At 38.6% G+C, this 23,404-nt stretch overlaps 1 protein-coding gene across 2 annotated transcripts in view; it reads right to left on the reverse strand.

Moving 5' to 3' along the window:
- The window catches only part of fggy (FGGY carbohydrate kinase domain containing), a 372,017-nt gene that overhangs the window by 190,389 nt on the left and 158,224 nt on the right, over nt 1–23,404 (reverse strand). For both annotated transcript variants that reach the window (XM_043699282.1, XM_043699283.1), the window contains exon 7: nt 21,880–21,995. In XM_043699282.1, coding sequence (XP_043555217.1) covers nt 21,880–21,995 — 116 coding nt within the window. The remainder of the gene's footprint in view (nt 1–21,879; nt 21,996–23,404) is intronic.

Here is a 23,404-nt window from a genome sequence, read left to right on the forward strand (position 1 = left end):
TGGAGCGACTGGGCTTGTATACCCTTGAGTTTAGAAGACTGAGAGGGGATCTGATTGAGACATATAAGATTATTAAAGTATTGGACACTCTGGAGGCAGGAAGCATGATTCCGCTGATGGGTGTGTCCCGAACCAGAGGACACAGCTTAAAAATAAGGGATAGGCCACTTAGGACAGAGATGAGGAGAAACTTCTTCACCCAGAGAATGGTGGGTGTATAGAATGCTCTGCCCCAGAAGGCAGTGGAGGCCCAGTCTCTGGATTCGTTTAAGAAAGAGTTGGATAGAGCTCTCATGAATAGTGTAATCAAGGGTTATGGAGATAAGGTAGGAACAGGATACTGATTGAGGATGATCAGCCATGATCATAATGAATGGTGGTGCAGGCTCGAAGGGCAGAATGGCCTACTCCTGCACCTATTGTCTATTGTCTAAGGCAATGATCAAAATATTACAGAACTCACACAATTCTGGGATAGTTCCACTAAATTCAAAAAAAACTGCTAATGTGGTCCTCCTGTTCAAGAAGGGAAGAAGACAAAGCAGGAAACTATAGGCAAGTTAGCCTTACATCTTTCATTGAAAAATAGGAACTGGAGTAGGCCATTCAACACCTCAAGCCTTTTCTGCTATTTATTGAGATCATGGCTGATCTGTGGCCTAATTTCATAAACCTTCATTTGGCCAGTTTGGGAGGTGATGGCCTATAGTATTATCTCTAGGCTATTAACCTAAAGACCCAGGTAATGTTCCGGGGATCAGGGCTTGAATCTAGCCATAGCAGATGGTGGAACTTGAATTCAATAAAAATCTGAGATTAAGAATTTAATGATGACTATGAAACTATTGTCGATTATAAAAAAAAACCCAACTGGTTCACTTGAAGGAAGAGTCCTTTTATGACCTGATGTCGTTTAGGGAAGCAAATATGCCATTCTTACCTGGTTTGGCCTACATGTGAATCCACACTCATAGCCATGTGGTTGACTCTCAACTGCCCTCTGGGCAATAAATACTTGTCTGACCTACAATATTCATGTCTCATGAATGAACAACAAAACTTTGCTTATCTCAGATTTAAAACGAACAACTGATCTAGAATCAACAGCCACTTGAAAAAGAGAGTTCCAAATCGTTATCTTTGGTATGTAGAGGTTATTCCTAACATCTGTCCTGAATAGTCTGGCCGTAATTTTCAGATTATGACCCCTAACAGTGGAAATACTATATCTTTATTTACCCAATCTGTTTCTGTTAATATCTAGAAATCCTCAACCAGACCATCCATTAACTTTTTAAATTCTAGAAAAAAAGGTCTAAATTGTATAAGGCAAATGTGAGGACTGCAAATGCTGGAGATCAGAGTCACAGTTAGACTGGTGCTGGAAAAGCAGGAATGCTGATGAAGGGCTCCTGCCCGAAACGTCGATTTTCCTGCACCTCAGAAGTTGCTTGACCTGCTGTGCTTTTCCAGCACCATTCTAATCTTGACTCTAATTTGTATAAGCTCTCTTTATAACGTGACCGCCTTAAGCCCAATTATCATTTTTGAAAACCTACATTATATTCTCTCCTAAACTAATCTCTCCTTCCCAAGGTGTGGTGCCCAAATTTGCTCACAGTACTCCAAGTGGGGTCTAACCAGGTTTTTGGATAACTGCAGCATAACTTCTGTAACCTTATGCTACATTCCTCTAGATATAAGGTCAGCATTCCATTATCCTTCTTGATTATTTTCTGTACTTGGCCGTGATATTTATAGATCTTTCACTGAACCCCCAAATCTCGTAGGACATCCATTGTATTCAGCTTCACACTGCTAGAATATACCCTGATCCATCCTTTTTATACTTAATCCTTATCCATACAAAATGGTTAACTTCACACTTGCTTATACTGAATTCTATCTGCCATAGTTTTATCCATTCACCTAGTCCATTAATATATAATTTTATGCTACCTTTATAGTCTCTTCAATGTCACCTAACTTTCAGTCATCAGCAAATTTGTATATATAACTTTCTATGCCATTATCCAAATCATCAATAAGTAATGTGAATGCTTGAGCCTACTATTAATGAAGAAATAGCAGGGCATTTATAAAAACAACACGATCAAACAGAGCCAACATGATTTTGTGAAAGGAAAATGATGTTTGACAAATTTGTTAGAGTTCTTTGATGATATAACAAGCAGAATTGATAAAGGGAAACTAGTAGATGCAGCACATTTGAATTTCTGGAAGGCAGTTGATAAGGTTCCACATAAAAGTTTATTGTACAAGATAGGATTATGATTTTGGGGATAATTCATTAACATAAATTGAAGATTAGATATTACAGAGGACAAGGTGGAAGGATTAATGGGTCTTTTTCAGGTTGGAAATACGTAGCTGGTGGATCAGTCCAAGGGCTTCAATTGTTTACTAGCTACGAAAAGATTTGGAGGAGGGGGCAGCACATAATGTATTCAAATTTGTGGATAATACAAAAATATGTGATGAGGATGTTTAGAATCTGCAGGGGGACATAAAATGGTTGAGTGAGTGGAAAAACTTGGCAGATGAAGGTTAATCCAGGAAAAGGTGAGGTAATGCACTTGCATGTTAAGAATCAATTGGCAGACTATCAATTAATTGGGCAGAGACAACAAAACATGCAGCTCAGTAAGATCTAGCTGACCTTGTTCATGGAACAGAAAACGTTAGCAATAAGGTATAGCACATGAGATTCACATGGCATCCAGCTCAAGACCATTTAAAGATTGCATGCACAGTGGGATTTATGCACTTGTGTGTAAGCTCAGCAGTTTTGCCTGTTTAATTGTTCAGCATTTGGAAGGGGAACAGCTTTCAAGGAGGCTTGAGACTGGCAAACATGAGTCAGTGGTTAGTGGGGTTATGGACTGGGGTCAGCAGCAAAGCGGAGTGAAATTGGGTAGGGCCGGTCATCATGGGTTTGACTGGAGCTGGTTGAAACAATCAAGGTAAGGAAATAAGGTATCTAAAAGATAGAGTTGGTATTATCAACATATGAGTCCATCTAAGAGCACTGTTAGGCAGAGTCTCACAAGAATTCAGCTATAATATTTGAAATATGGCAACTGAAAGTGACCTCAGACGCTGTCCTTTTCACTGCTTAGAAGGGACAGCCAGCTGAATCTGAAAATTCAACATGTTAGAAAGAGACAAGTACAATAGTGGACATTAACATGAAAATTCAATAAAGATAACAAAAAAAACACCTCTCTAACTACCATGTAATCACCAATGCTTGCCAATGGTGAGCTATATCAGTATATTTAGATCTCCAGTTTAGGTGGTCTGAGCAAATAACAATGATGCATACAAAAATAAGGTGAAAGCAATGTAGTGTAAAATGTAGTCAGTTCTGCTGTAATGCAGTTGTTCTGTTCTCATGTAACCCCGTGTTATAAGAAAATCATGTAATAACAGCACCATATAAATTAATGGGAATAGAATATCATTATAACCAATACACCCTTAAAAGTTTGCATTTTAGAAACAGTGTTCCAAATTCGTCAATCGTGTTACAGCGAATTTCCATTAATGAAGCGTGCGTTATAGCAGAACGACCTGTATTTTCAAATGAAACACTGGAAAAACACTCATACCTTTATGCCTTCAAGCCTTATGTCAATGTCAATGGAATGGGGCAGAAACATTCTGACCATATTAAAGAACCTCCTTGTTTTACCAAGTGACTCTTTTATAGCCCACTCTTTAATTGCCAGTTGATAGCTGGTTTCACCAATGGAAAGTATTACTCATTACTGAATTGCATTGCTGGTAATTAGAATTTAAATTGGAATTATATGGAAGATGGGTAAAAGAGTGTGTAGGTGGTGCACCCTTCCAGTTTTCACACTATGGCACCATAGTTTTGATAAAATCTTGTGTATTTAGCTGAGACAGGGCCTAATTTCTTGTTGTAAGGTCAGCTTTCTGTTGCACATGCATCAACTGTGCTATCAAGCAACAATAACCTGCCCAGTAATGCCCAGTTTGAGTTCCACCAGGGCCACTTAGCTCCTGATCTCCTGAAAGACTTGGTTCAAACACGACCTAAACAGCTGAATTATGGAGGTGAGGAGAGAGTGACAGCCCTTGACAACAAGGAGCCCTCACAAAACTGCAATCAATGGGTATCAGGGGACAAACTCTCCACTGGTTGGTCATAACTGGCATATAGGAAGTTGATTGTTGGAGGTTAATCATCTCAGCTCCAGGACATCTCTGCTAGAGTTCCTCCAGATAGTATCCCAGGCTCAACCATCTTCAGTTGCTTCATCAATGACCTTCCCTCCGCCATAAGGTTAGAAGTAAGGATGTTCGCCGACGATTGCACAATATTCAGCATCCTTGTGCTTCCTCAGCTCAGCAGTCCATGTTCAAATGCAGCAGGATCTGGACAATATCCAGGCTTGGGCTGACAGGCGGCAAGTAACATTCGTGCCACACAAAAGCTAGGCAATATCCATCTCCAATAAAAGACAATCTAATCACTGCCGCTTGACATTTAATGGTACTGTCATCATGTAATTCCCCACTATCAACATTCGTGAGGTTACCATTAACCTGAAACTCAACTGGACTGGCCGCATTATCACGGTGGCTACAACAGCAGTCAGAATCTAGGAATACTGTGGCAAGTAACTTACCTCCTGACTCCCCAAAGACTGTTCATCAACTACATGACACAAGTCAGGAATGTGATGGAATACTGTCCACTTGCTTGGATGGGTGCAGCTCCAACAACACTGAAGAAGCTTGACACCATCCAACAAAGCAGCTTGTTTAATTGGCACCACATCCACAAACATCTCCACCACTGATGCTCAGTAGCAGCAATGTATACAAAATGCACTGCAGAAATTCACCAAAGATCCTTCAAACCCGCTTTCAAACCCGCAAACAATTCCATCGAGAAGGACAAGGACAGTAGATATATGGGAACATCACCAACTGCAAGTTCCTCTCCAAGCCACTCACCACCCTGACTTGGAAATATATTGCCATTTCTTCACATTGCTTGATCAAAATCCTGATATTCCCTCCCTAAGGGCATAATGAGTCAACCTACTGCATGTGAACTGCATGGTTCAAGAAGGCAACTCATCATCATTTCATCAAGGGCAACTTTCCGCACAGTGATGTCCATGTACCATGGATGAATTTTTAAAAACGCATATTGCCATGGACCAAGCTCAAAGCATGATAAAGGAGGATTCAGTAACAGGAGATTGCTCTCAAACTTGGAAACTTTGTGAGGTGTGTTTAATAGGTGTCACATTTACCTAAGCACAGCTAAGGGGTCTGGTCGTTTGGCAAATCCTAATCAAATTCAGAAGTGTAGAGTCATCTTCTGAAGACTTCTATCCAGAATGTACTCACTATGTATGCAGTGACTACTTATGTTTGAAAGAGCAGGGGTTGGTAGGAGACTATTAGTATCTCATTAACACTTCATATAATGGAGTACAACTGTCAATTCTGGTTGATGCATCCTAGCTGTGTGGCCACTTGATATTCTGGCAGTCTGACATCTGAGAGTGAGATCTGATTACATGATACAAGGATCACATAACTTTTACAAATATTTTTGGATTGGCAGCCTTTTCTAACATTGCAAATGCAGTGGGTGAACTACCAACATGTGCAGTGCCAGTGTCTGTAATGTCACTGCGGTAGGCATGTGTGGGAAATAAAGCAACTAACAGTAAGTAATGGATTGGGAGGAAGTGCTAAAATGAAGGAAAGGTTCTAGGAAGTTGATGATGGAGGCACTGCTGCACAATACTGACGTCAGTAGTGGAAAGTACCGTGCATATACAAATGGATAGAGGGGCAAGCAAGATCCTGTGCTTGTGTGGTGGAAGGAGTTAAAGTGTATTAGATTTACCTAATAGTTGGGTCCCCAGTAATTGAGAATCATTGTGTGTGGTTTTGTACGAGCAACTATTGTGAGAAGATCTGATGCACAGGAGGCCATCCACTGCAGGCAAAGAGGGGAACACAAGAACAGGAAAAATTCAAAACAGTTCCCTTTATCTTTTCACCTAAGCATACAGTCCCCACTTTTGTCCATTTCACAGTCTCATACTCCCCAATTTGAGTCCCTTTCAATTCAAATCTCTCAAGAAATTTCAGCCTGCACAATTTCAATTTTCCTCCTCTCTCCACAAGTTGGCCTTTTTTTTTAATGCTCATTTGTGGGATGTAAGCTTCGCTGGCTGGCCAGCATTTAGTGTGTGTCCTCGGTTTCCCTTGAGAAGGTGGTGGTAAGCTACCTTGAACCGCTGCAGTTCACCTGCTGTGGGCTGATCCACAATGCCATTAGGGAGGCAATTCCAGGATTTGCATCCAGCAACAGTGAAGGAACAGCGATATATTTCCAAGTCAGGATGGTAAGTTGCTTGGAGGGGAACTTGAAGGTGGTGGTGTTCCAAAGCATCTGCTGCCCTTGTCCTTCAAGATGGAAGTGGTCATGGTTTCAAGATGCCAAAATCCCAACTTTCTCACCATTGGTGATAGCACCCTCATTTACACTGGATCAATACTGTAAGACAAAACCATCTTCCATGAGATTGAGTTGGAAGCGCTAAGTTCAGGAGAAACAACACTATGCAAATCAGTATATAGTTTTCCACTACAAAAATGTCATAGTTTTTCACTTACTGTCCCCTTGCACTCACAGGTGTGTATGGTGGCAAAGTTGTAAATGGATTTGGTGTACTGGAGGTTGTCAACAATTCACAATTTGTCAATGTCCTTGGATTTAATAGGCATTCTGGGTAAATTAATAAGTTATATATTTGGGATTATTGGAAAGTGCTTTATACAGATACCAATTTGCATAACTTTCAGTGTTTTGTAGTCTGCTTCAAAGGTTTCCTCAAAATGCATGTGCTCCTGTGAAATTCCTTGGGGTTCAGCCAGCTGGCCATTGAGCCAATCTAGTCTGCTCCTTAAAACAGCAGTCGAACAATGAGTTAGTGCAAAATGAAAGCATAATGACTGCTGTTAGGATATAACACATTAACTTGGGTTGTACTGCTCCTGTGGTCTGATGTTAACTGTACAGTACAGAAGGGTTTTCATATTTGTAAATACCAAGGGATTATTGTTGCTGATGATTCCATCTGCCTAATTAATTTGTCCAGCACTTTTGGAAAACAACTCTGCTAATACCGGTAGTTCAGCTCTCTCTCATGCTGATATTTCCTATCCATGGGAAAAGTGATTATACTGTTTTCCATGGTAACTGTAGCTTTGGTGCACTGAAAATTATCACTAATGGAAAGATCGAGTCACACTGAAGTGTAATGCTCTGATAACCAGTCCCTGTGGTCAAACTTGTCTGATGGCCTCAAGCATAACTCTGTGCCAGCCTCACTCCTGAAATCTAGACAATGATTGCAGGTCCCCTCATACATACCCAGCTGGCCATATCTTAGACTGCAGACTTGTTTCTTGGAACAGGGCCGGATGGTCCTCAGACATACGAGGAGGAACTGCACCCATTTTTGGTCCCTCTACATGAAAGCTTCTTCCTACTCCAAATGCATCATTGAGATACACCATGGAACATTTCTTGCGAATGAAAGAACTGCTGTCAACAACAGCACAATGAGAAAATAAATCTCTGCAAAAGCAACAAGAATTTCCAGATTTTGGAATGGAAGCAGTTTACACAAAGATGATTACATACTTTGATATAAGACATCTGTGTTCTGTATACTGAGCCTTGAAAAACTAGAAAGTAATCTGTTTCAACAAATTTGCCAGTTCCTAAATTCAATTCTCAGGTCTGATGCAGCAAAGTATCCTTCTGAAAAGCATAGATAATACACCACAGCAGAATTGGTCATATTGTTTCACTACTTCTGAAGGTTGGAAGATAATTTAAAATATTTTTCCACTTTGCAAAACCTGTAATATAAAGAAAGAACTATGTGGGAAAATGTGACTGGATAGCAAATGATGAAGCAAGAACTAGAATCAGTGGGAAATGGTCAGCTTCTTAGATGGCTGACAATCAGACATATCACTCCTGAAATAGGAATGAGGAGGAGTGACTAACCTTTTTTTACTTTGGGGCACTCTCCTCAGAGGACAGCGCATAACCTGTAAAGAATATGCCAGTTTCGATGATCCACTGTATTTGCGTGGCACCTACTACTCTCTATAATTTGGAAACCATGACATCTTTGTAATACTTTGTGCTGTATATCCTCATTTGTGAATCGATCATTTGCAATCGTAGAAAGATTACAGCACATAAGAAGGCTATTTGACACACTGGGACAAATCTTACTGGTTTTTGGCTCAGTACAAGTCATGTCAAGTTTGTTGGAAGGATTCTTACAACAAAGCTGAATGCGTTTCTAGCTGAATCTTAACAAACTTGCCATAATTCTCATTCCTACTGCCATACAAGTATCATGCCTGATTCCAACCCACCGTAGCATGCATCATTTCTGGAACAACTCAGCAGATATCCCAGAATTGATCTATATCCATTTGGTTTAATATTTAATAATGTCACTTGTACCTAGGTACAATGAAATGCATATAATGTATAAATTCTGGCACCATTCTGGATTACAGAATAAATTGTACAAATGGTAAAATACTGAATACATTAATATTAAATTGATATTATTGATGCTGAAACAGTTTCAAAAGTTCATCTTTCTCTGCTATAGACTTCAGCCTGTATGCTCCTCCAGTTGCTGCTGTCCAACATCCTCCCCGGGGTCCTGGCAATGTGTGTCTTTTCTACCAGCAATGGTGCCGCCTCTTCTGTGTCTGCCACCTTTGAGCTGGAGACAGTCACGCTGCGTGGTTCCGCACCTCCTCCAATGCTGGACATTGACCAACAAGTCGTGGTTCATCTTCCAATAATGCCTCCCAAGATGGAGCGGGCATGGAGATACATGGGGCCCCAACCTCCCATCGGAGAACATCAGGAGGAGGCCACAGGGCAACCAAAACCAAAGTTACTGAGCTGGAAAGACAACACTGAAACCACGTAAATGCAGCTGGACCTGCTGCTTCAGCCCAAAAGGGGTCGAGACCCACGCTCATGAGCTGAACACTACCGCCCTCGTCACCGCCATCTTGGATTGTGATGTGCCCTGCATACTTGTTGATATTTGCCCACTCATGGCAGAGAGGGTGAGATCAGTGCCCTCTTTGTGGGTAGAGTTGTGGACCTTCAAATCGGACAAGGTGATGCACAGGGAAGACTTCAAGCTCACCAGTCGAACACCCACTCTGGTATCCATGTTGGGTCTTCCTGACATATAGTTTGTTACGTAAGTTTGGTAAGACTGTAACTGGAATATTAATAAAGTAAGTTGGGTTGTCAACAAAATCTTAACAAGCACTAATTGTTGTCAACTGGCAATTTTCCATTACCAAGTCAGAGTCTCTCCACACCACTCGTGGTAAAAGTAGAAGTTGGGCCTACCAGTGCATGCGCATGTGTATTCTTATTTGATTTTTGTGTAATGATGTGATTATTAAGTCATTAACAGCCAACTCATTAAGAGTCCGAAACTTATCTTTGGAGTAGGAGTCAAATATAGGCCAGATCAGGTAAGGATGGTAGCTTTTCTTCCATAAAAGATATTCAGGAATTAGATGTTTTCTATGACAATCTGAAAGATTAATGATCATTACTAATGAGACTAACTTTTTATTCCAGATTTATTTGTTATGATCAAAGGATATTCATCTGAAATATTAAGTATTTCTCTTTCTTCAAACCTGCTGAGTATTTACACAATTTTCTGCTTCTGATCTCACAATTTTAATGCCCTCAGCATTTTGTTTTTGGATTAGATTTTAAAAAAGCCTCTGTCCTTGACAATGAAAATTGATTTTTGGATTGCAGCACATGTAATTTTAATGCAGTTTTCTTTGCATCAGCAGTAGGGAATGATGTGGAATGGTGGTACACATTTTCTCTAAGTCTCATACACACCAGGAACATTCATGTATGTCAACTGCCATGCAGATGATGGCTTCTGCTTCTGGAAGTCACTGCTATGAATGGACCTCAGAGGTCTGCACAACAGCAAAGAAAATGACAGGGAACGACGGTCTCAAGCTTGAATCTCACTATGGCAAATAGTGAAATTTGAAGTCAAATACCAGTCCAACACAAAACTATTGTTGATTGTTGCAAAAATTCATCTTGTTACCAACATCCTGGGGAGCTACCCTTCACCAGAATCTGAACTGAATCAGCCAGTGACTACAAAAGCAGGTCAGAGACTCGGAACTCTGCATTGAGTAAATCATCTCCTGTCTCCCGATTACATGCCTATCATTTACAAAACACAAGTCAGAAGTGTGATGGAATACTCTCCGCTTGCCCGGATGAGTGCAGCTTCAACAAAGAATCTCAACACCATTCAGGACAAAGCAGCCCACCTGATTGGAAACCCATCTATTACCTTCACCATTCACTGAGTCTCACACTATTGATACACAGTGTGTACCATCTACAAGAAGCAACTTAGCCAGGCTTCTTCAACAGTACCATCAAAACCCTGGCCTTTACCACACAGAAGCCAGGACATAGGTATTTGCAAACACACCTACCTCCAAATTCTCCTCCAAGCCTTACACCATCTTGACTTTAAAAGAAAATCACAGTTCCATCATTGTTGCTGGGTCAAAATCCTGGAATTCCCTTCCCAACTGTACTGTAGGTTGTCCCTACATTCAATGGAGTCCAACTTTAAGAAAGCAGACCTTTTCAAGGCCAATTTGGGATGGGCAGAAACTTACTGGTTCAGTCGGCAAAACCTAAATCGTATGAATAAAGATATTGGTTCCAGCAGTTTTCTATAGCACTTAGCCTAGACTGATCAGCCACCTTACCTCAACTGTGATATACAGTGAAGCACTACCATCTCATCCATAGCTGCTGTAGAATTTTCTTCCCAGTTATTTACTTAATAGTGTGTTTAATCTGCAATCATCTTCATTCTTAAAGCTGCTTCCAGTGAAGCACTGACCTGGCTGTACTGATATTTGATACATTATTTTGCTCAATTCTATCCTTTCGCATTAACAGTTTTGAATAAACCATTCTGAACATTGATACAGTTTGCTGATAAAGTGCATATCAAACTTATTTATATTTCAAAGCTATGTTTAGTAAAAGAAAGTACTCTATGAATAATTGAGGCTCTAAACTGAATTTAAAAAAAAAAATCATTTCCATTTTAAATGTGTTGAAACTTATTGTATAGCGTCGTTTACTGGAGAATTGCTTGTTTTACTGACTTGGACTTCTTCAAAGAATATCCATTCTCTACAAAGTAAAATTCTCTTACTATTACTTAGTCTTCCTTGGAGTGTAGATACCACTGGGAAGGATGCCATATATTGCCAGTACTTAATTACCCTTGAGAAGGGTGGTGGTAGGTGGCACTTTGGGTTACTACAATTCATGAGAACATGAGCACCAGGAGTAGGATTAGGCCATATAGTCCTTCAAGCCAGCTGCATCATTTAGTAAGGTCTCTGGTCTCAACTATTCATTCTCACCTTGTGAAAAAAAAACTGTTTTGTACAGAGTTCCAGGAGTTTGACCTAAAAGGAATAACAATATATTTCTAATGAATATGGTGTGTAACCAGGAGGCAAACTTTGAGATGACGCTGTCCTTATATACTGCATTCTAGGTGGTAGGTGGTGTTGAAGAAGTCTTGGCATGTTACTGTGTTGCATTTTGCAGGGTAGGTGCTGTAGCTACAACATACCTTCTTCCTTGAATGGGTGCATGTGCAAACATTATTCAAGAGCTCAGCACTATTCAAGGCTGAACAGTCTGCTTCTCCAGGACTCCTGCCACACACTCAATGGTCAAACCTTTCACTAGTGGTGCAAAATGATGCAATATGTATTATTCTCAGTGAAAATTGAACGGGCATATGGTGAGGCCATTTTATCTTATTAAAGATCAAAATGATTTGCTAATTGATTTCTATAAATACAGCCATTATGACTGTAAGGGCCAGTATTTCTTTTTAGACAACTTGATACATTTAGTAACACTTGCTTGTCTCTGGAGAGAAGATGTAATGTTTATATATTTGCCAAAAATATTTACAACTATCTGTTGTGTTCTGTGAATTCCAGAACTTGCATAATATTATATATATATATGTATTTAATATTGCCAAAAATATCTGAAAACAGTGCTTCAAAGGAATTAACACAGCTGTGAGATTGGCACCCACTAAACGTGAGTCTGAACGGAGATGACTTATTTCACATGCTAGTGATTGATCTATGAAAAAAAACATTTTTCTGCTTGCTTGAGGCCAGCTGTTACAGAAAGTTCTACAAGTATTCAAAGCCAAAAACAGAAACTTTACAATCAGAAATTAAAATTTTGTTTAGGGAACATAACGACATTCCATCTCATTATAAGTTCACATATCAGTTTTTTTGTGTGTTGTGTGATTTAATTACACTACATTAATTCCTGCATTTGGAAATTCTGAACTGTGTGGTTATATTTGGAGGCGACTGTTGTAGCACTGGGGTAATGCTCTTAAATTCTGCGAGCTGGTTATAACTGCAAACATTGATTATGTGCCATAGAAACATACAACATGTAGAGGACAGATGAAGGCCATTTGGCCCATCAAATTTGCGAAAAGTCAAAAATAAAAATTGGTCTCCAGTTAAATCTCACTTTCCATTTCTTGGTGTGTAGCCTCCAGGTTTCAAGTCCATATATACATATTTTTCAAATGTAGTGAGGGTTTCTGCTTGGCAAATACCACTATCAAGAAGTGAGCTCCAAAATGTTCTCACTACAAAATGTTCTCAACTCCCCTCTAATCCTTCTGCCAATTATTTTAAATCTGTGCCAATTGAGTGCTTATCTCTCTGCTAATGGAAAGAGATTTTCATAACCTATTTTCTCTAGGCCTCTCATAATTTTATACACTTCAATTAAATGTCCTCTCAGACTTTTCTCTTCCAAGAAAAACAATCCTTGCGTAACTAATCTTTACTGATAAAATTCTTCAATCCTGGGAGCTTTCCTTTAGGTCTTCTTTGTACCTTCCCTAAAGTGATCAGATTCATCTAGTGACCAGAAATGCATGTCATGCTCTCATTTTGGCCTAACTAGTGTTTAATACAGCTACAGCATAAATTCCCTGCTATTATAATGACAGATGAAACATAATATGAGGAAATGTGAGGTTATGTACTTTGGTACGAAGAATAGAGAAAGTGAATATTATTTACTATGGGGCAGCACAGTGGCTCAGTGGCTAGCACAGCTGCCTCACAGTGCCAGGGACTCGAGTTGAATTCTATCCTTGGGCAACTGTCGATGTGGAGTTTGTACATTCTCCCAATGTCCGCGTGGGTTTTCTCCGGGTGCTCCGATTTCCTCCCAAAGTCCAAAGATGTGCAGGTTAGGTGGATTGGGCAAGGAAATGTAGAGTTACAAGGATAGGGTAGGGGGGTAGGTATGGGTGGGATGCTCTTCAGAGGGACAGTGTGGACTCGATGGGCCAAATTGTCTGATTCTACACTGTAGAAATTCTAAAATAGCAATAAGCCACAGGATATGGGAGTCTTTCTTCGTGAATCACAAAACATTTGTATTCAAGTTCAGCAGGAAGGAAAAAGGAAGGTTGGCCTTTATTTCAAAGTGAATGACATATAAAAATAAGGAGCTTTGCGAAAACTATACATGGCAGTAGTCAGGGAACAGCGGAAATACTGTGAACAGTTTTAGTGTCCTTAACTAAAGAAAAATATAAGACAGTGGATGCCACATAAAGTTCATTATGTTGATACCGAGTGTGGAGGACTGTCATATGATCAGAGGTTGAATAGACTGGGCCTGTAGTTATTGGAGTATAGATGGATGAGAGGCAACCTTATTGAAATATACAAAATTCTGAGGGGACTTGACAGGATAGATATGGAAACACTGTTTCCCCTTATGGGACAGTCGAGGGCAAGAGGGCATAATCTCAGAATATTTTTGACAGAGATAATCAGGAATTTCTTCTCTGGGAGGGTACTCAATCTATGCAATTTTTTGGTTAAATAGAGTACAAAAGCAAGGAAGTGATGTGACATCTGTATAGATCATTGATCAGACCACATTTGGAATGCTGTCTTCAGTTCTGGCATCTTGTTTAAGGAATGATGTTAAATTGCTGGAGAGAACGCGAAGGAGATTTATTAGAATGAAACCAGAAAAGAGAGATTATAGATACAAGGAAAAATTAGTGAAATTGGGCTTATATTTCTTGGAGTAGACAAAACTAAGAAATGGGCTTACTAAGGTGTCAAAATTATGAACAATTTTGACAGAATAAAGAAGGGTATTCTGTTTTCACTATTTGTTATTTCAGAAACTAGGTATCAAAATTTCAGAATTGCAAGCAAGATGCCAAGGACTGAGATGAGGAGAACATTCTTCAATAGGTAAAAATCACAAAACACTAGGTTATAGTCCAACAGGTTTAATTGGAAGCACACTAGCAATTAAACCTGTTGGACTATAACCTGGTGTTGTGTGATTTTTAACTTTGTACACCCCAGTCCAACACCGGCATCTCCAAATCATTCTTCAATAGAAAATTGTCAGGATTTGGAAAACGCTGCCTGGGAGAGTGTTGGAGATGGATTCCATGGGAGGTTCAAATCTATCCTTGGCTCACAAGAATAAAAACTTATTATTGCCCAGGAATCTCTTCAAGGATTACTGGTTAATTTGTTAAATACATGAAATAATAAGATAAAGCATACTGGCAAGCAAATTTACACATCAAATTCACACTGGAATCATACAAGCAGCATCAGGGCTGTTTGCATAAGAAGTCACAAGTCACACAACACCAGGTTATAGTCCAGCAGGTTTACATGAAATTTCAAGTTTTCGGAGCACTGCTGTTTTGTCAGGTGAAGTGCCCCGAAGCTTGTGATTTCAAATAAACCTGTTGGACTATAACTCGGTGTCATGTGACTTCTGACTTTGTTCACCCCAGTACAACATTGGCACCTCCACATCATGCATGACAAGGTTAATGATTGTTTACTACGGCCATTTCAGACAAGTTATTCGAGCAAAATTCTATGACTCTATAACTCTATTCTTCCAAGTGTCTGTCTGCATCCTTATCTTATCTGCTTTATTTATTTACTCCGTGTACTGCAATACGTTTCACTGATCACTGGAGAGCCTCTGTATTGTCTGTTTTCTAATCTAGGTTTTTCTTGTCCTCCAAAGTCATTTACTAATTTTCCTGCCTTCCATTTCAATGTTTGCTTCTTTTTCTGCTGAATCTGTTCTTAGGTTGCCTTTCTGCAAACTTGTTTTGAGCTTCTCCAACAGTATAAAGAAGCCTCCTGGTAAAACTTTTGGCTGACGTTCTAAACTGATACAACATAACCAGATTGTCCCATCAGCTCCTGAATCAGTCCCAATGCTTTAGAAATCTAAAACTTTCCTTCTTGGACTTTTTCTCCAGCTACCTTTTCATCTGCACTATCCAATATTTCTTTACTCTGTGACGTTTAGAGTAATCCAAAGATTAATATTGTTGAGGTCATGCTTTTTAATTTTTTCCTGACTCTTTAATGTCTGCGTGGAGTACCTCATTCCTCTATCTCTCTCATTGGTGGCAATGAACATCACATGTAGCTGTTCACCCTCACCTACTAGAAGGCTTTACCATTCAGTAACATTCTTTATCCTGGCATCAACGGTCCTGGAATCATGTCTGCAGCCATGGAAATAGCTGTCTGCTTCCTGACCGTGGAATATTCCAACATTATTGCTTTTGTGACATACCTTCTCATCTCCTGTTGATTCACAGATCGTGCTTTGGATTTCTTTTTTATAATCCTCAGAGGATCGATCACCCGTATTATATTCAGAACCGAATCTTTGGCATAGAGTGAAAGACATCTCACCTATTTCTCCTTTTCTGTCTGACAGACAGTCAATTATTCCTTCTCTACCTACACATTCTCCAGCTGTGGGTTGACCATCTTCAGAAATGAGTTATTCATGTAGCTTTCAGGCTCACGTATACTCAGTAATGACATCAACTACTGAATCGTAAACTACTTCACAAAGTGATACCTCCTGCACTTGTTGTTGTCCAGAACATAAAGAGTAGCCTGGAACTGCCATGACGCACAGGATGCATATTCAACAGAACTTAAGCTTGCCGTCATACTTTTCTTAACTAGATTACCATCTAAATTTAGCATACGTAAACTTAATTACAATTATGATTGGTGATAGGAACATATGACAACTTAGTTAACATCAACTGTTGACACAGAATTACAAGTTCACATTCTTTCCCATCTAGAGTCATAGTGGATACACAGACAGGATAGTTAAAAACTTACAACATATAAAAAAATTTGCTTAAGACTGTGAACATTTTAAACTAGCTTCATACTATCATATATTGTTAAATGGTACAACCCTGTCAACAAATTAAATAATGACTGTTACGCAAAGCACAAGTTAATTAAAAATCATAGATGCCAATAAATCTCAAGATTTTCAATTTGTTGAGGTTTTCAGTGCCATTGAAAGTTAGGTATTAATATGCAAGACCACAGTATTCTATTGTTAAAAACTAGGGTGGTGTAATGACTCATATTCAGGTCAGACAGAATGCACTTTGACATTAAACGTTATTTAATAAAGTTGGCAGTTAGGTCTAATTCATATACTAAAAAGGTCAGCTTGCTGGGTTTAACCCACAATAAACTAACATTTGATTCATCAAAAGCAAACTTCTGCAGATGCTGGAAGTCTGAAATATAAACAGAAAATACTAAAACACTCAAAGGGTCTGTGGAGAGAAACAGTTAACATTTCAGATTGATGATCAGCATTGAGAAAATTTATAAATGCAATAGATTTTATCTAAGTGAAATTAGGGAGAACGCGAAAAGAACAAAAGGGAAGGTCTGTTGAAGGAAAAATTCAGAAGTCAACACAAGGTTATAGTCCAACATGTTAATTTGAAATCACAAGCTTTCAGAGCACTGCTCCTTTGTCAGGTAATGTCCAACCAAAAGCAAAAATTTATAATAGCTAAACGCAAGTCTAACAATTATCATGAAAATAGGCAGAAACACTGACACAAAGGATGGTGTGCTATTTGTACCCCATGTTATAAAGCTTTATCATGATCATAATTGTACATCACTCCAGGTGCAGAATAGATGCAGAATTAGATTTGTTCAGAAAGTAATCTAAAATTATATGTAGGTGGAATTTAAGGTTTGAAAACTATCACAAATGTGACTAAAATTCTTGAAAAATTTATCAGTTCTTCCACGGTATTTCAAAAGTTAATGAATTGAAGTTTCAATCCAAAATCAAGGTTGACACACCAGGACAGTAATGAGAAAGTACTGCATTGTTGGATAACTGGCTCCAAGAAAAGCCTTGTGACCTGAGGTTGCCATGAACTGAACTCTATGAAGCAAGGAGTGAATAGAAAGCCAAGTGTACTGAGGTTGAATTAACCTTCGTTTTCTGTTTGCTGCTGCAAACCATACTGAGGATTTGTGAAAAACAGAAACAAACAGAACAGTTTTCAGTTTTGCTAACTGTGACATATCATTGTGTTGAAGCAGATCTTTGAGAATAGAACAGAGATTGTAGTCTGGATTTTCACTCCTAAGGTGGGTAGGCAGAGTCAGGAAATTCTAGGACTCTGTTCACCAATCTCAAGTGGCCAACAAACAATCAAATAGCTTTTCTTCATTTTGGGGAAGGTGGGCAGTTGGTGAGGTCGGGCCCACTGCCCTCAGAAAATGCTGTTCCAGTCTCTTCTGGACAGAAGAATCTTCACATCCGGCAACTGTTTTTTAAACTGCAACATATTACTTCACATCTGGAGATAAGAGTGTGAATATTAATGGGTGGACAGGGCCTCTGTTATGCAGCCTCACATGATTCCCTATTTTAATTCTTTCAAACACTTCAGATGGGTTATTTGTTTTTAGAAAGTTAATTTGCACTGGAGAAAAACAATACTTTTAAAATAATTAGCACAAAGATCATGCAAGCCTAAATAACTGAAGAAAAATGATTAAAAGCATGCAAAAAATGAAGAGGCTGAATGTACTAAGCTTCGTACTAATACTTTTAACAACATTCAGCATGTCTAATTGCATGAGTGTCTATTTCAGATGCACATATATGTTAATATTCTGTCTCCAACCCAATAGTGATATTAATTTCCTCCTGTTTCATATTAACAGTCCTTAAAACTAAAATCATCATCATGGCATATTGTGTGTGATATACAGTGGGTGTAGATCTAGAATAATGGATCATTTCCCACCTTTTCAATTAGAGGCTCTTGAATTATACACAATATACCAATGCCAGTTATAAAATGTAAATTACGCTTTTTTCACCAAATTTGTCTGGAGAATTGTCAGAATATCTTTGCAAAGGTCCTCCTCTCAACATGTCATCGCCATTAAAAAAACAAATTAATGGTCTATGCACTTCTTTACTGCTTCATAATATTCACCAGAAATAATTGATAATTTCAGAATAGCATATGAAAATAAGTCTGTGTGGACTTCAAAAGCTTTCAGTAATCATAAACAAATGAAGCAATTTATTTCTGTTTTTGTCAGAATAATTCAAGTTCATAATTGAATGACAGTATCCTTTTTCCTTAAACTGTAATTTTGGGAAATTTTGTTACATAATAGAAAGGGATAATATATCTGCTATTGCAGACCAGCCATATAAAAGCAAGTGAACAATGAGGCACAATCTGAAATTGCCCAGGAGGCAATTCTTCCCAAAAGTGTTATATCAACTGTAAAAAGCTGAAGTGCCAACACATTCTCAATGTAGCACGTTCCAATTGCAGAATAATATTTGGGATAGTTAGCACAGTTTCCCAGGCAACCACATTTCCAGTCACATGCAGTAAGATGCAATTGATCCTGAAATCAAATTTCCAGGCAAAATATAAATTTTGAAATTTGGTAAAATTCTTTTCTACCAATATAAAATCAGTTACCTGTTGTTCAATCTTTAGCACAAGATGACAGGAACCAATTACTAAAATGCCAACTGTTTATTGTGAAAACTGGAAAAAAAAACATGATACTCTATTTTCTCAACTTTGATTGGTGAGAACAATAGCTTGCCAATAGCTCATCTGTATTTTTTAAAAAAGCAGAAAATAACAGGGAGTGTTAGAAAATTCAAAATTCTGACACAACAAATTGCAAAGGTAACGGCTGTTCTAGGTAGTGAATGAAGTTTGTGCTACTCCAATAATATACTTATGTTCCAATCTTAAAATAGAGCAATTCCTTTTCTTGTTGGTTTATTCACTGCCTGAACAAGGAGTTTTTTGTGCACCCTTCAAACAAAATTGTCAATTTAGTGATCAATTGTTTGGAATTGGAGGTTGTGCATTGACAATTATACAGAAATAGGAATTTACTGGGGAACTTAATTAAAGGACGGCTCTCCTCCAATCAGCAGAAAAACAGACTTTCATTCCAAGACTCTGAACTTGAATCAAATCTATGCTAAAAAGCTGAAAGGATATTGTGCACACCCAGAGCATGAGCCCAATTTTTTTAAAGAGTGAAACCAAACATTCTACATTTTACGTATTCTCATTTTCAGTTTTGTTGTTCATGTGTTGTATTCGATGGAGGCATTTCACATATTTCAGTTTTAGTCACCAAAATGTTCTCCAGCTTTTATCAAAACAGTTATACATTGTGATAACAGGAAATGTTGGTAGAAACTGAACTGCATCTTCTGTTTTCTGGGCACAACAAGTGCAAGAAAAGTAACAGCTTTATAGGATTTCAACCCTCACCCCAAAGATAAGTGAAATGTACTCAAATACACCTTGCAAACTTTCAGGCATTGCTACGGGACACTTAAAACAGATGTTAAGCCCTTCATATCTGCAATGAGAGGCCTATTATCTACTTTCATGTGTATTGTTGAATTAATGTAACAGGCACTGGATTTGCTCTTTGTAGGTTTCTCTGTGGTGGCTAATGTCTTAAAAGCAAACATTCACAAAATATGAGCTGATTTTTAAAACAAAAATCCAGGTGCAGCACTTTGCAGAACTGCTGGAGGGTCATGATCATCAGCATCCTATTCTCCTTTCCTCACAAACAATTAGCTGAAGGTCACAGCCATTAAGGCAAGCTACCTAAATTACATTATTCATTGCAAATTTTCCAGTGTGATCCAAAGTCCACATTTGAGGTAGGGATTGATTCCTGTGTCCAGGTCCTGGTGAGTGGCCAAGAGAATTTCCACTCCAACAAATGTTTCTCTGGAAAAATACTCATATTAAAGTAATGTAAGTATTTTACTCTATTTACTTGGATATCTCTTTACCTGTACATATTACATAGCCGTGACTAGATTATTCAGTAATTATTCAGGGGTTCAAATGCCATATAAAATTGGTAAAATCAAGTTCATGGACCTATTTATCAAATTAACAGCAAATAATTTCAGACAGTCATAGGATTGTTAAAATGCAGAATTTTCTGACAGGTATTTGATGCCATTTTTACTTAATGAAGGCTACATTCTTTTTAATAGCAGCTCAATAATGCATGTGACTGCCATGATACAGGACAGCGTAAGTTCAGAGAGCATTAAATATGTGCTTGAGTTTCATTCTGGGCAGTAAAATATATGTTATGTTACTGTTCCTGATAGAAGTTGCAGCTTGTATTAGGAATCCATGGGAACTAACACTTAGACACATAAATTTGCTAGCATCAAGTTAAAAATGCAAATGTCAGAAACATCAAACTGAATCAGTACATGTTGGAATTTCGCAAGTGAAGAAAGCTTGGTTAAAATTTCAGATAGGATCACTACACAAATTTGGTCTGAAGTAAGGTTTATTGGATGCAATGTGAATGTAAGAACTACAAGGAGCAGGAATCTTAGCACAATATTGTGACAGGGAGAAAGTGAGGACTGAAGATGCTGAACATCAGAGTCGAGAGTGAAGTGCTGCAAAAGCCCAACAAGTCAGGCATCACCTGAGGAGCAGGAGAATCGACGTTATGAGCATAATCAAAAATTCTGTCCATGTCACACAGCACACGTCTATTCCCAGGGCAACAACATCAGACAGTAACTAAAAGTGGCAAGTCAGAAATGAAGTGAGATTATTCTTGTGGAAACTGCACAATTTTAATGGAACAGGAACATACTTAATATAAATGCACAAATATTAAGTTCTCATGGCACCAGCCACAAGTTAAAATCAGCCTTTGAAATGGTAATCAACGAGTTAAACTGTGTAAGATCACACCAACACCAGTTATTCCAAGTGGAACGCCAGTATGTTTCCAACTGAGATTTTAATTGATTGAGACAGACTTTATCACAGGCTTTAACCAATGGAAATAATGTATTAAAACCATAAAAAGGCCAATATTGATTTGTAAAAGTACATTTTTGTTGGATGATTGAACCTTAGATTTTTGAATCTTGGACTATTAAACCAATAATAGATCTGAAATATTTCTGACCAGTGCCCTTTCAAACTAATGGAAAATATTCTCTGAATCAGCAAACTGGAGGGACCCTGCACCAATCTCACATGAATGTGTCAGAGAATCTCCCATACTTGAAGCATAAGGCTAGGAATTTTGTTTGATTATAGGAACTATATATAGCTACAGCACTGAGCCACAAATCTGCATTACATGACAAACAGCTCTCAAGTACAAAATATCCTATTTTAAAATACCCAAATAAACACATGTATGGTAACAACTGCTATTGCATACCTATTTTAGAGTAGTTGTTGGCTATTAAGTCTGCAAGCCCAATCCGTTTCCAGAAACAATCACTCCAGCCTTTTTCTGCAGAATAGGTCCATTTACACGCCAACGTACATAGAGATCTAGAATAAAAGACAAAGGAAATTATAACTTGCCTACTTCAATAACAAATGTGAATATATTACTCTCAAATTTAACATTACAGAGAGATGCAATAATTGATAAAGTATAATGCAAATGAGTTATATTCTTTAATTAAGAATTTCCAAATCATAAGAGCACAAAATTGATTCACGTAGCACTCCTACAGAAGGACACCATCACTGGACCCTGGAAATGGAACACACAAAGTTCTGCTATAATGCATGTTTCTTCAATGTGAATTGGCTTTAATGCGATTGAAGAATTTAGACTATTATTTGTAGAATGCAAACTTTCCATACTTGTATTGGCTATAATGTGATTCTGGCCCGATTAGTTTAAATAGCATGGCTATTGCGTGATTTTTTTATAATACAAGATCGCACAACAGAACTATCGCGTTATATCAGACCCGGCTGTACCACTTATTGAGAGTGGATTGGTTGATTTCTGCATGGCCATGCGATCCAAATGAACAAGCAAGACATTAACAGGTCTTCACCTCAGTGCACCCGAAGGGCTTAACCATGTCACACAGACGAACGAGCTGATGTGAAGCCAAAGTGGAAAGTCAGCATACAGCTGCAAGATGAGACCGGTGCATACCATAATTAAGTGTTCCCACACCACAATTGAAGGTGCAATATTTTTAGTGACTTCTCACTGGGCATAGTTGGTGCGAGGAGAAAGTGAGGTCTGCAGATGCTGGAGATCAAAGTTGAAACTTTATTGCTGGAACAGCACAGCAGGTCAGGCAGCATCCAGGGAACAGGAGATTCGACGTTTCGGGCACAGGCCCTTCTTCAGGAAGGTGCGAGCCAGGTTCCTAAAAGTGTTTTTAATCAGTTTAGGAATATAGCCACAGAAGGACACTACTATTGGACCCTCGAAGTGGTACACAGGAAGGAGAAGAAATGGAACACTCAAAATTCTGTAAAAATTGAAGAGCAAACTCTGGAAGTGAAGGAACAGAAGAAGGCATAGTCAAGTTATCCTGGATCCCATGAAACTAGATAGAGTGTCAGACAACACTCTGTGGAGTTCTGCTTCCTCTGTAAATAACTTCCACATGTCAATATAGACCCACAAATCACCACGTTCATGTCCATTACACATTCACAATCTCAAACACTTTTTGCCTAATGTCCAGTAACAGAGGTCAACAATAAGTAACGTCTAAGAACAGCTCTAATTACTACATATCTAGTGATGCAAACAAGAATGAATGAGCTGCTCAATGCACTTTCCCTTTGTACCTCTCTGGAGAAGTCTTTGCCTGGCCTCGTGCTTATGCACAGTACTATCCCAATGATTGTAGCATGGCTGATGGAAGGCTACTGAATTTCAAAGGGGCACTGTAGATGGCCTTTCAGAATGACCTTCAATGACT

This window comes from Chiloscyllium plagiosum, chromosome 11, assembly GCF_004010195.1.
Source record: "Chiloscyllium plagiosum isolate BGI_BamShark_2017 chromosome 11, ASM401019v2, whole genome shotgun sequence".
Lineage (NCBI taxonomy): Eukaryota > Metazoa > Chordata > Chondrichthyes > Orectolobiformes > Hemiscylliidae > Chiloscyllium > Chiloscyllium plagiosum.